General features: G+C 50.1%; 1 protein-coding gene across 1 annotated transcript; it reads right to left on the reverse strand.

Annotated features, from left to right (window-relative positions):
• Positions 1 to 2,294: 2,294 nt before the first annotated feature.
• Positions 2,295 to 10,314, reverse strand: NEFH (neurofilament heavy chain; the record flags this gene model as incomplete). The annotated part of the gene is made up of 4 exons (XM_080821950.1): positions 2,295 to 4,413; positions 6,052 to 6,176; positions 7,400 to 7,599; positions 9,432 to 10,314. 4 exons carry the CDS (start codon positions 10,312 to 10,314, stop codon positions 2,295 to 2,297), a joined length of 3,327 nt encoding a protein of 1,108 aa, XP_080678076.1.
• Between the last annotated feature and the right edge of the window lie 6,262 nt (positions 10,315 to 16,576).

The following is a 16,576-nucleotide window of genomic DNA, read 5'->3' on the forward strand; positions in this document are numbered from 1 at the left end:
GATTTATTTATTTATTTGAGACAGAGAGAGAATGGGGGAGGGAAGAAGGCCAGAGAGTGTCCCAAGTAGACCATTTGGTTTCCAGCATAGTTACCAGCCCTCCTCAGTCACTTCATTACTTTTTTTAAGATTTTATTTATTTATTTGTCAGAGAGAAACACAGTGAAAGAGGGAACACAAGCAAGGAGAGTAGGAGAGGGAGAAGCAGGCTCCCTGCCAAGCAGGGAGCTCAATGGCGGGGTTCGAACCCAGGAGCCCGGGATCATAACCTGAGCCAAAGGCAAACGCTTAACGACTGAGCCACCCAGGTGCCTCCAGTCACTACATTATTCAGAACCCTTCCAGTTGCATATGACAGAGCCATATCCTAAATGAGCTTTGGCAAAACTTTATCAGCTCAAAGAATGGCCAATAAGCCATGGAAAGGAACATCATGATTAAGGACCTGAAATCTCTAGGTATCTTGATAATTCTCTAGGTATCTTGTCTCGGTCCATCTCTCTTTCTCACAGACTAACTTTTCCACAAGGATGGAAAAACGGTGGCCCATAGCTACTGATTCCCTTATTCACCTACCCCCAACAAGGAGAAAATGGACAGTCAATCTGGTCTAAATTTGAAATCCCAAGAGTTCTCATTGGCTCATCTGGAATCGAGTGGCCATTCTTGGATCAATCACCAGTGACCAGTGGTACAGGGCAATTAGAAAACATGGTGACTCTGAGAACCACCTGGTTGGAGCAGGGAAAGAAGCAATTCACAGGAAAAGTGCTAAAAGCAAACACAAAGTTGGAAACCACACAAGAATTTTAGAGTAAATTCACATAAATTCACAAGAATACAGCTTTCAAAATCGTCTCTGAAGTATATTAGAATCCAATTAAGGGGGGTGCCTGGGTGGCTCAGTGGGTTAAGGCTTCTGCCTTTGGCTCAGGTCATGATCCCAGGGTCTTGGGATCGAGCCCCACGTTGGGCTCTCTGCTCAGCAGGGAGCCTGCTTCCTCCTCTCTCTGCCTGCCTCTCTGCCTACTTGTGGTCTCTGTCAAGTGAATGAATAAAATCTTTAAAAAAAAAATAAGAGGGGCAGATTTTCTCTAAAAAAAAAAAAAAAAGAATCCAATTAAGGGACTACTGACATTGTTCCCAATGGTCATGACTGTAGTAGTCTTCACAACAGGTGAATTAGCCACCTATGGCCCCTCATTCAGAAGGCTCACCCCTCCTTACAAAAGAGGATGTAGTAGAGCTCTATAAATAGACTGTTTAATATCCACAGGACCTCACCCACTCCCAGGCTTCAGTGCGCATCAGAATCAAGCGGGAGTTGGTAAAGCATGTCCTTTCTCAGACCTACGCCTCAGATTTTGATTCAATTGTCTAGGGTACAATCAAGGAATCTGCATTTCTTATGGCTCCCAGACGATGTTAATACAGGTGATCCACGAACCACACTGAGAAACCATGTGCCAGGCCACCTAGCTACAAAATCATAAAGCACCTAGCACGTTGCCTGGCACATGATTTGTGTCCAGGAAACAGCCCGAGAGAGGCGCCACTTTAACTGGTCCCATACCTGCACGGGACCTCTGATGCTCACTCAGTCCTCTGCAGCCTTGAGTAGGACATTTGACTTCCCTTCGCCCTGTCCCCCAGCCTGCCGGGGAGAAGAGAATAAATAACAGCAGAAACATATTCATTTTATAAGCACTTGGTTTTATTGCACAGAAGCAATTGAAAGTGGACTTCAGTGGAAAAGTGCGCCCTGGCATGATTCAGTGGCCAGTGCCCAGCCCCACCTGCTCCAGCTCTTCCAGGATAGAGAGCTCTGGGCAAGGGCTCAGCCACTCCTTTGGAAAACAGAAGGCATTCAGGAATAGGTTAAGACATCTCAAGCATAATGTGTTTCTAACTGCTCATTCATTATTGCGATCATCTGTCAATTGCACATACAGGTAATAAATGCACTTATTTGGAAGGGGGGGGTCAGTTTTTATAGTCAAGTGTTTACATATGGCATTCGGCATATATCACATTCGGCTACATAAGCTATCATAACACAACTGTCCATCGCCTGCGGAGAGTTTGGGGTGTAGGGCCGAGGACTGGGAATACCCTCTCTTGCTAACCTATTGCTAATAGAAATTCCTGTTTGGTGAAGGAGGGCCCCATCATCTAAGCAAAGTTTCTTCTTATATAAAGAAAGGGAGAAAAAAATGAAAATTTGTTATGTTGACCCTTGAGCTCCTGGGCCCTCCTGAGTTTCTTTGGCTGTTCTGGAGTCCTTTCTCCCTGCCTTACTTCTCCGCCTTGGAAGCCTTGTCTTCCGTGGCCTTCTCTGCAGGCCTGCTGTCTTTCTGGTCTGTGCTAGAGGATTTCTCAGCCTTTTCTGTCTTGGTTTTGCCAGGTGTGGGGGCCTCTTTGCTGGGCTCTTCTTTGGCTTGGGCCTCTGCTTTGGGTTTCTCCTCAGGCTTCTTGGCCTCCTTGACATCTTTTTTCTCAGGTGCTGCTGGCGTCTCTTCCTTCTTTGGCTTTTCTGGCTCCTTCTCTGCCGCTTTGCTAGGTTCTTTGGCCTTGGCATCATCTTGCTCCTTCTTAGCCACCTCAGCCTTCTCTTTGGGTTTGGCCTCTTCCTTCACCTTGGCAGGAGCCTCCTTCTCTGGGGTCACTGCTTTTTTCTTATCTTCAGCCTCTTTCTTGGCTTCAACTTTGGATTCTTTGGGTTTCTCCACAGCCAGTTCCTTCTTGTCCTGGACCTCAGGTTTTGGAGCCTCCTTTGGCACCTCATCTTTCTTGCTATCCTCCTTCTCCTCAGCTTTTGGTGTGGCTTTCTCTTCCTCTACCTTCTTTGGGGGCTCTTTGACTTTCACTTCTTGGGGTTTCTCTTCCTCCTTTATGGGGGATTTTGCCTCTTCCTTCTTTGTGACCTCTTTCTCAGGAGCCTTGGTCTCTTCTTTCACAGGAGATTTGACCTTCTCTGGGGACTTGACCTCTTCCTTGACAGGGCTTTTTGCCTTTTCGGGAGATTTGATGTCTGCAGGGGGCCTTATTTCTTCCTTTGCTGGAGTCTTGGCTTCTGGGGACTTAACATCAAGAGTCTTAGACTTCTCAGGAGACTTAGCCTCTTCCTTCACTGGAGACTTGGCCTTTTCTGGGGACTTGGCCTTCTCTGGGGATTTGGCCTCCTCCTTCACTGGGGACTTGGCCTTCTCAGGCGACTTGGCCTCCTCCTTCACTGGGGACTTGGCCTTCTCAGGTGACTTGGCCTTCTCAGGTGACTTGGCCTCCTCCTTCACTGGGGACTTGGCCTTCTCAGGTGACTTGGCCTCCTCCTTCACTGGGGACTTGGCCTTCTCAGGTGACTTGGCCTCTTCCTTCACTGGGGATCTGGCCTTCTCCGGGGACTTGGCCTCTTCCTTCACTGGTGACTTGGCCTTCTCAGGAGACTTGGCCTCCTCCTTCACTGGGGACTTGGCCTTCTCAGGGGACTTGGCCTCTTCCTTCACTGGGGATTTGGCCTTCTCTGGGGACTTGGCCTCCTCCTTCACTGGGGACTTGGCCTTCTCAGGGGACTTGGCCTCCTCCTTCACTGGGGACTTGGCCTTCTCAGGGGACTTGGCCTCCTCCTTCACTGGGGACTTGGCCTTCTCAGGGGACTTGGCCTCCTCCTTCACTGGGGACTTGGCCTTCTCAGGGGACTTGGCCTCCTCCTTCACTGGGGACTTGGCCTTCTCAGGGGACTTGGCCTCCTCCTTCACTGGGGACTTGGCCTTCTCAGGTGACTTGGCCTCCACAGGGGACTTTGCCTCTTCCTTAGCTGGGGACTTGGCCTTCTCCGGGGACTTGACCTCAGTTGGAGATTTTGCTTCTTCTTTCATGGGAGATTTAGCTTTCTCAGGGGACTTCACCTCAGCTGGAGATTTAGCCTCTTCCTTAGCTGGGGACTTGGCCTCAGCTGGTGATTTTGCTTCTTCTTTCATGGGGGACTTAGCCTTTTCTGGGGACTTGGCCTCTTCCTTCACTGGGGACTTGGCCTCAGTTGGGGACTTAGCTTCCTCCTTCTCTGGGGACTTGGCTCCAACTGGTGACTTGGCCTCTTCCTTTTCTGGAGATGCAGCCTCTTCTGCTGGGGGAGATTTTGCTTCTTCTTCTCCCCCTTCTGCTTCCTCCTCCTCGCCTTTCTCCTCTTTGGCCTCTTTCTCTTCTTCTTCAGTCACTTCTTCAGTCACTTGGATCTCTTCTGTCTGTTCCTCCAAAATCACGGTTTCCTTCTCTGATTTTTCTACTACCTTGATCTTCTCTTCACTTTTGACCTTTATGTGAGTGGATGTAGAGGGGATTTTGGGAAGTCCTTCTGGAAGGGAGAAAGGACTGGGGCCAAAGCCAATCCGACATTCTTCACCCTCCAGGAGTTTTCTGCAGAACGGATAACAGAACACATTACTATTATTAATTCAGAGCAGACTGATGAGTTGGGGGTCTTCTTGAGTTACTCTGAAGATCCACAGAATCCAATGACATGGACTTTGGTGGAGGAAGGAATGTGAATGGTGGACAATTTGAGTCTGGAAAAAGTCACTTAGCAAATCATCCCAGGGACAACCCAGAATCTGTACCCCAGTGGCACTGCTCTTGTTTTATGCAGCTAAGGCTGCAACTTCTAAAACAATGCCCCCACCCCAAAATGGCCCTCAAGAGAGAACACCTGTATTAGCAAAAATTACAGTAACTGTCCCTCAACTAAAATGTTCAAGAGGAAGGTGGGAGCCTGAGCAAACAATTCCACATTTATAAATTTGGGATTAAGAGGTCTTAGAATTCCCATTGGAATTTCAAGAGTCCCCAGTCACTTGTATTCTCATCCTTTGAGTTTTAGGAATAGAGTGGGGACAGCAGTGTCTGCTCTTTCCTACTCAGTAGGTATGTGACCTCAACCAAGCCATTCTGACTCTTCAAGTCTCAGTTTCTTCATTGGCAAAAAGAGGGTCATAAGAGTTCCTTCCTCAGAGGGTTGTTTCGATGAGATAATAAATAAAAAGGACCTGGCAGTGCCTGACTCACAACAGGTGTAGGGATTACCCTACACTTGCACTTTGCAAACTTAACAGCATACAAATCCCCCAGGGATCTGGTTAAAATGCAGATTCTGATTCAGTAGGTCTGGGGTGGGGCCTGAGAATCTACCTTTCCAACACGTTTGTGAAGATGCCGATTGTGCTGGTTCACCCACTGCATTCTGAGACGCAAGATTACAGACTAGACCCAAGAGGTGGGACATGAAGGGTCACCTGCCAGCAACTGGAAGAGATCACTGGGTCAGCCTGCTCCGCAGCAACAAACTGCTACGCTGGGAGGTCTCAGGGCCATCTCCTGGCTACCATTTACTGAGGACTTTCTCTTCGGGCACCCAGCTGTACCCAGATTTGCTTCAGAACTGGATTAGTCCCTTCTCCCCCTGGCCCTGTGACAGGAGTACTGTTACCATCTCCATTTTATTTCCCCGGGAAACAAAGGCTCAGGGAGCTTAAAAAAGGAAAAACAAAAAAACAAAAAAACACTTAGTGAGTTGTCCCTCTGACAACTCAGGTACCTCCTTTCCCTCCAAAGCATGCCTCTACCTGGCCAGATTTGGTGAGGGGTGAGGAACGTTAATCCTCTAAGTTACTGGCAGAATGAAAAGAAGCCACCCTCAAGACTTCTGTCTTTCAGAAAGTAGAATGATGGTTGCTAGGGCCAGAGGAAAGGAGGAAAAAGGAGCGGGGAGTAATTCATTAGTGAGCACAGGAATTCAGTTTGGGAAGATGGAAAAAGTTCTAGAGATAGATGGTGGTGACGGTTGCACAAGGTAAATGTACTTAGTGCCACTGAATGGTATACTTAAAAATGGTTAAATAGCAAATTCCATATCCTATACATTTTACCACCAAAAAAAAAATTCTTTTTTGTCTCTAAGATAGGCAGATCATCTTGTTGGAAACCTGAAACTCAGTGCTAAGCTTCTCATAAGAACACAAGGGCTCCCCACCATCCCAAAGGCCCCCCAGCCCACCTCACCTGTAAGCGGCAATCTCAATATCCAGAGCCATCTTGACATTGAGCAGGTCCTGGTACTCTCGGAGCTGGGCTGCCATCTCCCACTTGGTGTTCCTCAGCTCAGCGTCCAGCTGCTGGATGGCTTCCTGGGGAGGTGAGGTCACACACACATCACGCACCAGCCAGCGCCTGGCCCTCAGCACCAGAGAAGCTGGAGCACTCCATGCAAACCCAGAGCAGTCCCATCTAGCCAGACTCACTGGGGCCAACAAGCACACTGCCAAAGCTATGGGAGCCTCATTTGTGGACGTGGAAACCACCTGGAGCAAAAATCCCGCTGCATGTCTGTACAACCTCAGCCTGGGGAGTGGTTTAGAATGAAACACACCAGCCACCAACAATGGTTATCAATGGTCAGTGGGATGACAGGTGAAGTTTTACAGATCTCTTGAACTTAGAAAACGCTCCGCAGGAACAGAGCCTTGTCTGCTCTGGCTCCTGGTGCTCCTAAGTGCCTACTGAACAGTAAGGGCTGAGGAAACACCTGTGGCTGAGGACCGAAGCTGTACACAGAAACCCGCTAAATAGCGATGGAAACTTCTCCCCTGTCCCCAGGCTCACTTAACCACTGCTGAAAGTGACCCATTAGGGCTGATTTTTATTGCCTCTTTTTTGCTTTCTCCATTTCCTAATTTATCCACAGTCCCCACATATTAACTCGCATAAGGTCTTTAGAAGTGTCATCTTCGGGGTGTCTGGGTGGCTCAGATGGTTAAGCATCTGCCTTCAGCTGGGGTCATGATCCCAGGGTCCTGGGATTGAGCCTCACATACATTGGGCTCCCTGTTCGGTGGGGAGTATGTTTTCCCCTCTGCTTCTGCATCTCTCCCTATTCATGCTCTCCCTCTCTCAAGTGAATAAATAAAATCTTAAAAATAAATAAATAAAAGAGTCATTTTCTACTGCCAGCTATCTTTAATGGAAGGAATCTGCCAAGGCCTTCCCTAGGCTACCCACATTCGCAGATGCTGGTTATAGTTTACCAAATGCCCACTATGACCCACACCCCGCTGAGCAGGCTCACACTCATCTCATGGAAAGTCTGTCCATCTCTTTAACCTTCACAGCTCTGCAAAGTGGACATGCTTTTTCTTTTCCCCCATTGCACTGGAAGAATTCAGATTCAGAGAGGCAGATAACTTTCCTGGGGCCACTCAGCTAGAAAGACATACTGGTATCCCTTGCATGTCTGACTCCAAGGCCCACCCACGGTCTTCACCACACAACCCTGCTGAGAGAGGGACAGTGACATGTCCAGGATCACCTGAGCAGGGAAGGTAGTCTGGCTCTCTGCCCCATCCCTGCCCACCTGGTAGGATGCGATGTCAGCCTGATGACGGTCCTCCAGCTCAGAGCGCTGCCTCTCTAGTGACTCCTTGGTGCCTTTGAGAGCCTCTAGCTCTGTGGTCCTGGCCTGTAGCTGGCGGCGATACTCTGTTATCTCCTCCTGCGCTGAGCGCATGGCATCTGTATTGACCTTGGCCGCCTCTGATAGTCGGTCCAGCCTCACTGTGGGAGAAGGAGACAGGGCACAGAGTTAGACACACCCGGATTTGGATTCTAGAGCCCAGATCCCAAAGGCAACACACATGGCTTGAAGACCTACTGAGTGCCCGGTGCCATCTTGGATTCTTAACCTACCCTCTCCTTTGTGATAGGCAAATTACTACCGTTCAAAGCCAGCTAGTAATAAGCAGGATTCAAATCTAGTGTCTGTCTGGTTCCAACAGTCAGACTGTCTCCCCAAATTCAAGATCTGAAACCCCACAGGATAGAGGACGCTCCCATTTCTGGTCCTAATACCTGGTTCAGCTGGGTTGAACCCAGTTGTCAATGCTGGGAATTCAGATGTGAAACTTGGCTGATAGGGCTTAACTCTGAGCTTGTGGTGGAACAACGTAAAGAGCCTGTGACCTCTAGAGGTGTGAAGGTGCTGTGAGCCACTAGAAGCCACAGCCCCTTCCTTGCAGGTTTCGGTTCTGCAGAGCCCAAGGTCACTGCGGAGCCTGGGGGCCCACATGCCAGCTTCTCTGTCCCTTCCCCCACCTGGCTGTGCATTCTCTAGCACAGGAGTCCTTGTGTCAATGGCAGCCACACCCTGGGCCCTGTGAACAATGGGCTGCTGGTTCCCAGAAGATCTTATAGGACGGGTGGAGGTCTGGAGACTAGTCTACATCTCCTGAAAGTGAATATCGTGAATCCCAAGATAATAAAAGCCAGGGCATGAGTCTTGGGGAGGTGAAGAGGGGAGAAAGGAAGCCAGCTGGGTGGGCCAGGAGTCCTAGGATGGTTTGTCTGTGTAAAGGCCAAAGCCCAAGAGAGCAGAGAGGTTTGCTCTGGGAGGTGTCTTGCTGCAGAGATGGGGGAAGGGAAGGTACTGCCACTGCAAAGGAGAGGAAAATGGGGAAAACCAGGCATCCGAGTCCCAGCTTCCCTGGCTTTCCCTGCTAGTGTTGGCAAAGACTTAGAACCATCAAGCTGGGTGAGGCTTCTTACCCCTGTGGACCACAGACCTATTTGAAAATTGCTGGAGCCTCTGCATCCTCTCCCAAGGAAAATGCAAAAATTTTACACAGTTTCAGGAAGGATCATGTAGCTCCCCCTGAATAAGACTCAGCGGGTCAACCCCCTCCCCTTTCAACCCTCAAAGAAATGAAAACCAGAGAAGGCAAGCATTGCCCAAGGTCACCCTGCAGCTGCTGGGCACAGCTTCAGAGCTGCTGCAGCTGCAATCTAGCTGACTCAGAGCAGCATGGAGTTGGAGGAGGGGGGAGCTTGAGAAGCTTCCAGCTTCTCAAGGGGAGAGAGGACATTAAGGCACCACCTCAGCGTCATGCACACATTGGCTGAGGTGATGGTGTCTCCTGGGAGAAAGGATGTGAGAATGCCCCACTGGGGAGGAGCCTGACAGGGGTCTGGAGAATGAGGTCCCCTGCAGAGTGCAGGCAAGAGGGATGAGCAGTGCTGGGCAAGGAAGGCATGTTACTTTGAAGGGCAAAGGCTCCCCAGTGCCTTTAACTGGAAGCTGGCACTGCTTTGGAACTGTAGAAGGAACCTGATGGAAAGGGGCCTCAGAGTGGGGCTCTCTAATCTTGGGCGGAGGCAACAGAGGGGACCCAGAGTCTCAGGACCCTGGAGGAGGGCAGCCAAAGGACAACCCAGAATTTCAAGGAAGGGAGGGGGTGTCTCCAGAGACCCGGGGGGGAAACTGTTATTTAACGAAGGGGAATGCACTTTGCGGGAGGAAGCTGAACAGCACACCCTCCAGCCCAGCCACCTTTACACAGACTGCACCCGGCCCGGCCAGGAGGGGGCGCCCCCTCCCCCATGCGCCCACGAACCTCGGAACCACTCCTCCGACTGCAGGGTGCTCTGCACCGCGTGGCCTTCAAGTTGCGCGCGGATCTCGCGCAGCGCCGACGTCACGTCGCACTTCAGGGCGTCGCGCGCCTCGGCCTGCGCCTGCGCCTGCGCGGCGCCGCAGCCCTGGATCTGGCCGAGCAGCTCGCCCACTTCCTCCTGGTGGTGACGCCGCAGGTAGCCGCACTCTTCCTGCAGCGCTTGCGCCTTCTTCTGCAGCTCGACGCGCGCCGCCTCGGCCTCCTGCGCAAAGCGCGCGAGTGCGCGCGCCGCCGCCTCGGCCTCCTCCCGCTGCCGGGCCTCGTCGTCTAGGCGCTGGCGCACGTGCGCGATGTCTTCCAGCAGGTGCTCCTGCTCCAGGCGCAGCTGGCCGCGCGCCGCGCCCAGGCGCAGCACAGCGCCGCGCATCTCGCGCACCTCTCGCTCGTATAGCTCGCCCATGGCGGCGCGGCCAGCGTGCTGCTGCCGCAGGGCCGCCGCCTCGCCTTCCAGGCTGCGATTGTGAGCCTCAAGCTGCCTCACCTTGTCGATGTAGCCCGCGAAGCGGTCGTTCAGCGCCTGCAGCTGCTCCTTCTCGCTGCGGGCCGCTGCTGCTGCCACCACGCAGCCCTCCGGTCCGTTGCTCAGAGTGTCTAGCGAGTCGGTGCTTGAGGTGGCTGCTGCGCCTCGGAAGCGGCCCGGGGAGGCCGACACGGAGCTCACGGATGTCCGCGCCCAGGAGTGGAAGCCACTGGATGAACCCGCAGCAGAGCGCGCTCCGCCCGCGCCGCCCTTGCGGGCCAGCGCGTAGTGCAGGCTGCCGCCTCCATGTAGCGGCGCGAACGGGGCGCCCAGCAGCGCGTCCGCGCCGCTGAAGCTCATCATGGCGGGAGCAGGTGCGGCCGCCGGCGGAGGGGGATACCCAAGGCCAGGACGGGGCGGGAGGCACTGCGGCAGCACGGGGATGCCGGCCTTTTTATAGCAGCCGGGTCGGGTCCAGCCCCTTGGCAGTGGGGGGGAGGGGGCAGGGGAGGAGGGCCCCGCCCTTTCTGCCTCCTCCCCCGCTGCCCGGGCCGGGCCGCTCTGCTCCGCCGCAGTGAGAGGGGCGGGGCAGGGGGACTCAGGAGTGAAGGGGAATCAACGCGGCGTCAGTGGAGCACCCCGAGGTCGGGTTAGGAGGTACAGGACTCCTGGAGTGGAACGGTGGGGACCCCTGGATGCGAGTCAGAAGACCCTGCTACTGTGCTCGAAAATAGATAAAGGACCCAAAATAGGGAGAGGACAAGGAGTCCTGGTGGGAATAGGCGCAGGGTGCCTTTGGGATGGAGCGATGGATGACTCTGTAGTCAGTAGGATGAAGAGACCCCTGAATGGGGGGGGGGCACAAAATTTTCCTGAAAGTTAGGACTCGGGATAGGGGATGCAGCGTGTCTGGAGCCAGTCCGGAAGAGGGGAGGGAGCAAAGTAATCCTAAATGGACTCATGGTGGATGCTACAGAAGGTAGAGATAGAAGACTCCTGAATAGAAATACTTTCCCTAATACCTAGGAAGCCGCCAGGAAGAAATGCAGCCCGCTGCGGAATAGGGGAGGGGGACTTGGAGTTGGGAAGGGCGGCAAGGGCACTCTGAATTGGGGTATGGGAGACATCTCAGAGGATGGAGAGAGGGAAGCCAGGATGGGAGACACAGTGGTCCCTGCAGTATAGGAAGGAGACCCTGAAGCTGGCCCCAGCAAGGAGGGCCCTCAGTGAAGGAGGCAGAGGGTCCTCTGAATAGGCCAGAGGAATGTGGGTTGTGGGAGGGTCAGAGAACCCAGAGTGGGGCTTCTGTGGGGGCTGGGCATGAAGTTGGAGGGACTAGCGCCTGTGTGGGGTTGGGGGAAGTGACAGGTGTCCTAGGAGTCATTCAGGTCAGGATCTATGGTCTGAGGTCAGCTTCACAGTTTGCTGGCTAAATGACCTTGGAGAAGGTGTGCCTCCCTCTCCCCGCCATTTTTCCAATCTGTACCTTGCCCTGGGATAAGCTGCAACTAGAGATCCACCAGCAGCATCTGCTTTGGGGGAGTCTCTGGCTGAACTAGGGAAAGGGAACCCATATACTACTGCCTGTGGACGTGGCAGCCACTTTCCCACAACTAGGAAGTCTTTTCTCCCTCTTTCCTCCTCATTTCCTGCACTTTGACTTGTCATCTGTCATCCCTCCCCCCACACCTCCACAACAGAGAAGTGGGTGCAGTGATAGGCATCCCTTCTAGCCCCCAGTGAAGTGGTGGGATGCTTTCAGGGCACCAAAATCCCTTACTTCCGTAATCTTGAATGGGAGGTCAGATAGATAAAGGGTCTTCTGGGATTTGAGGTGCTATGCTGGTGTTATAACACTAACAACTGCTGGTGTTATACCACTTTTCCTTGGGCTTTCATTCTCATGTGAAATACCTTGGGAGTGGGGGAGGGCTGTGTCCGGTGCTTCAGCACCGAGGACAGGGCCTACTCCTTTGGGGAGAAAGCGGTTAATCTCTGCCTTTACCTAGGAGCAGGAGAGGAGGGATGTATGTATATGTGCCAGGCAGATGGGAACTGTGGAGGGTGATGAATGATCCTGCAGGACTACTCTGGGAGCTGGGGACCCAGACCCTCGGCCTTCTGCTAGGGGGTCCAGTCCCCTGTTTTCTATGAAGTTCTCCCACATACACATCTGGGCTTTCCTACTCCTCCTTTGGGACTCCCACCGTCTTTTTCTGGGAAGGAGCCTTGAGACTCCCCTCCCAGATCTGAGCCTCCCCTCAGGCATTTACTCAACCCCCACTACACTTCCAGTTTATACTGGTTTTCCTTCTGTGGGCTTCCCAGGATGGGGACAGACAGATTTCCCCCAGAAAAGAACTCTGCCAGTTTGTTTCTCCTTGCTCTCTGCCTCATTTCCGGACCCCTGGTCCTAAACAGACCCTCAGAGATGAGGAAGTGATGGTACTGTCCCTTTAACCACATTTTACTGGAAGGAGAGTGCGCTGGGAGAAGGAAGGAGGGGGAAGGGAGTTTCTGGTTCCGAATGGAGAAGCAGAACATGATGAAGCATTTTTTCCCATTTAAAGATCCAGTCATGAGCCAGTTTGCAGGGGGCAGAGGGGCTGGTTTGCAATCGGTGCTGGGAAGAAGGAGGTGAGTGTCTGGTCTGATGCTTCTGAGAATGGCTTCTAGGGGGGCTTGAGCAGAGCCTCTGTGCTCTCATGTGGCTCCCCATTTACTTGTCATTCTGCTTGGCATTTTGCCAGTAGAGCTTTGTTTCTTTGGGTCTTTTCAGTCATTTGCATAATGCAGATACCTCCTGGGGTGTGGGATGGTTGATAAGCAGCTGACAGTGAGGGAGAGTGGTGACAGGGAGCTCCTTAAGGCTTGGGGGCCAGGGGGCCAAGATGAATTCTGTCAAGGTCAGGGGGCCACAACCATGGGATCACAGCTCCCTGTGAATTCCAAGCAAGAAATCCCAAGCATGATTTGTATGGCTGGAAAAATGGCATGAGGGTGGGAGCCCTGAGTTCATTCTCCCAAAGGACCCTTCTGATTCACTTCCAGGAAGCCATTTCTAGCCTCCTTTACCTCCACATTTTGTTAATTATCCCCTCCAAGTTCTCTAGTGCTAATCCACTACGCTGCCCTTAACCACTCTGTTGTCATTGGTTGAATGAATGAATGGGTGAATAAATTCCATCAGTTCTCCAGCCAAACTTGTGGTCTAGAGGAAATTAAAAATTCTTCTGTCCTGAGTCCTTGCGTCTCAAATTGCTTTCACCTTCCTCCCCTCAATTATTACCATTTGGAAATGAGAAGAATAACAGAGTCATTCATTCATTCATTCATTCATAGAATAACATATTCATTCATCCATCCACCCATCCATTACCTGTTTACTGAGCACTTGCTTTGTGATAGGCACATACAAAACACTGAGGTTACAGAATCCCATAAACCTCTAAAATCGTCTCCCTGGGATGAGGATTCTCAAATCCTTCCTAAATCCTAGTCCGGTATTTCCCAAGGCACCTGCTTGAGGATAATAAGTGTTCCTCAAAAAAAGGAGAGGAAGAGAGGAGTTTCATGGGTAAAGAAATTAAATAGGTCTCGTGAAGCAGCTCTTGGACCCTGGACTTGGCAATGGATATTGAAAATCCTCCAAAGGTGATTGGAGTGTGCTGTGTTGTCCAAACTTACTTGATCATAGGACTTTCTTACTCTCAAGTGTCTCCCATAGTGGCCCACACTGAAGAACCCTCTTAGAATTGGGCTCCACCCTGTGTTCTCCCTGGGCTGCTATCTGGGCTCCTGTGGATCATGTCTTTTTTTCTCATAAGAGACAAAATCATGAAAAATGAAAGAAAGATGTTCATTAAAAAGGACATAATGAAACATGAATAACAATTTTCTTGAGAAAGTTCTACATGCAGTGTGGGGCTTGAGCTCATGATCCTGAGACCTAAGTCGCACAGTCTCCTGACCGAGCCAGCCAGGCACCCCTGAATAACAAAATTTTAAAGACTGTTGCAAAATACAAAGTATTTGAATACATTTTAACTATGTGTAGATTCACAACAGTACTGTGCAAATAACTCACTTTATTTTGTGGATTGTACTTGTACTTGTCTCAAAAATAATTGTTCATAGTTACACATTTTTTGGCTTCCTGATTCTCTCATTTAACATCACACTTTCTCATTTTTATGCTAAAAATTCTTCCTTCATTAAGACAGGTATCCATTTCCAAACACTAGGATATATATTTGTAACTAGGTTTTGTATTGCATTGTGAAAGCCTTCTCTACACTGTTGCTTGTTCTTGGCATAGTGTGACATGTTGTTGATAAACATTCCAAAGTTCTGTGGGAGGTCTGGGTTCAAAATTCTGCACCACTGTATAGACCATCATAATGGCTACTGTTTATATTATATATAAATGGGAGCACTATGTCAATGGAGAAATTAAGCCAAACTGTCAGACAGTTGATGAGACCAAAAAACTATCAAACCAAACTATCAACCAGTTTTTTTTTTTAAATCTTTTAAGGGAATATTACCTCACAGCCAATTAGTAATGTGATGAAAACACTTGCAACAAAGAAACTTATGGCAAAACTATCTAGAACCCCTGTGGACCCCAAGGTCAGTGCTCTTTGGGAACAGGGCTGCAGTGTGAAGGATAAAGCAGTATACAGCTCTCCATGAACATCAAGCAAACGTTGCTGTCACTCACTTCATTCACTCAATGCTATGGGATTAGACCCTGTGTTGAGCACTGGGGACTCTAAAGAATGTGACCTCAATGAGGGGAAATCCTCCCCCCGACCCAGCCACACGTGTACAGTAGAGAGAACTCAGCCACCACTTTCCCCTTGGTACCTCCTCAAACCATGTTTACTAGATAAGGATGATAGTTGCTATTTCATAGATGAGTAAACCGAGGAAATAAAGTGAGGAAGTGGGTTGCCTGAGTTGACCCACTGATAAAACAGAAGTGAGCCCAGTGTCTCAAATCTTCCAAGACTAAAGTGATGTTGGACACCCAGAGTGGGAACCCACTTCTCTGGCACAGTGGACGCAGGTGGCCTGAGGGTGAAGGAATGAGATGCACCCAGAGGGAGAAGAGGTGAGGGTTGGAGTCTGGCCTCTAATGGATCTTCCTTTAAAAAAAGAAATTATTTATTTGAGAAAGAGAGGAGGAGGGACAGAGGGAGAGGGAGAAGCAGACTCCCCACTGAGCAGGGAGCCCAATACAGGCTCAATCCCAGGACCCTGAGATCATGACCTGGGCTGAAGGCAGGCACCTAACCAACTGAGCCACCAAGGTGCCCCTGATGGGTCATCTGACTGAGAGTCCCTGTAACCTGTGACCCAATGTCAGCATATCCTTTATGTAAGGGCTCACTCCCAGCCTTGGCATCCTGCACCACTGTGTCTCCTCTCTGGGGAACAGCATGTGACCATGGTTTAAGGGTGCATTTGATGAGCTCCTCATTCTCTTCCTTCTTTATTTTTCTTCATAAAATGTGACCTTTTCTCACATTAAATATTGTATGAAAATTGTGACTGATTTAGCATTTTGGTAAAAGTGAAATGACAAATCACATAGAACATTCTGTGTCTTCAGTATATATATATATGTATGTATATATATACACACATTTATATATCTAAGTGTTCTTTATATATATTTATACATATTTTTATATATATATTTATACATACATATATATGTATATATATACACACACACATATATATATACACACACACACATATACATATAAGTCCAGAACAAGCTATTATCTAAGGGTACATTTTATTAAATGACACTTGCTTGAAAATAACAATTTATAACATTGAATCTTTCAAGAAAAACGAAGTGATTTTTTTTTTCTTATTTTAGAAGTGACCTTCTTCTAACATGCATAGTTCTTACCTCTCTTGTGTTCTCTTCTCCCAGGGGTTGTAAGCTTCATAAGGGCTCAGATATTTGTCTGTTTTATTCACTGCTGCCTTCCTTGGCACTTGGAACAATAGGTGGCATATGGTAGGTGCCTAACAAGTAGTTGTCCAATGGCTGAGCAGTTTTGCCAGTGAGCGCCTGGACATTTCAGCACCAGGCACCTGGACAGCTCCCAGCCCTGTGGGCCCCTGGAGGGAGGCCACTGCAGAACGACTGGGAAAGGCTTGAGAGTGAGCCACCTTAACCCGCCCCACCCCACCAGCACCAAAGCTTGGAGCCTCCCAATCCCTGCTGTGTGGTCAGTTTTGCTGGGTCTACAGGCCTGTCCACTGTGCAGACTCCCTAGTATTCCTTTTCCTCTTGGACTTCAGCAATTATTTGTATATATCTATGAAGATTGCTTCTCAGCCTTTTGGTAAGATCAAGTGTATCTATCTATGAAGAACTGAGCATTTCTCTTTCTCCTTGTCTCTCTTCCCTTAAATTGTGCCCCACATTCTCGGTCTCCCTTGCCCTGTCCTTTCTCCATTTCTTTCCCCATCCTCTCTCCTTTCCTTCTCCCTGTATTACATCCCTCCTCCTTTCCCCACAAATTCTCTGTCCTCTTTATCTTTCCGCTCCTCCTCTCCCTCCTTAGAGATGTCCTATTTTTGCAGGGCTTGATTTATA

This window comes from Martes martes, assembly GCF_963455335.1.
Source record: "Martes martes genome assembly, chromosome: 13".
In the NCBI taxonomy this organism is placed as follows: Eukaryota; Metazoa; Chordata; class Mammalia; order Carnivora; family Mustelidae; genus Martes; species Martes martes.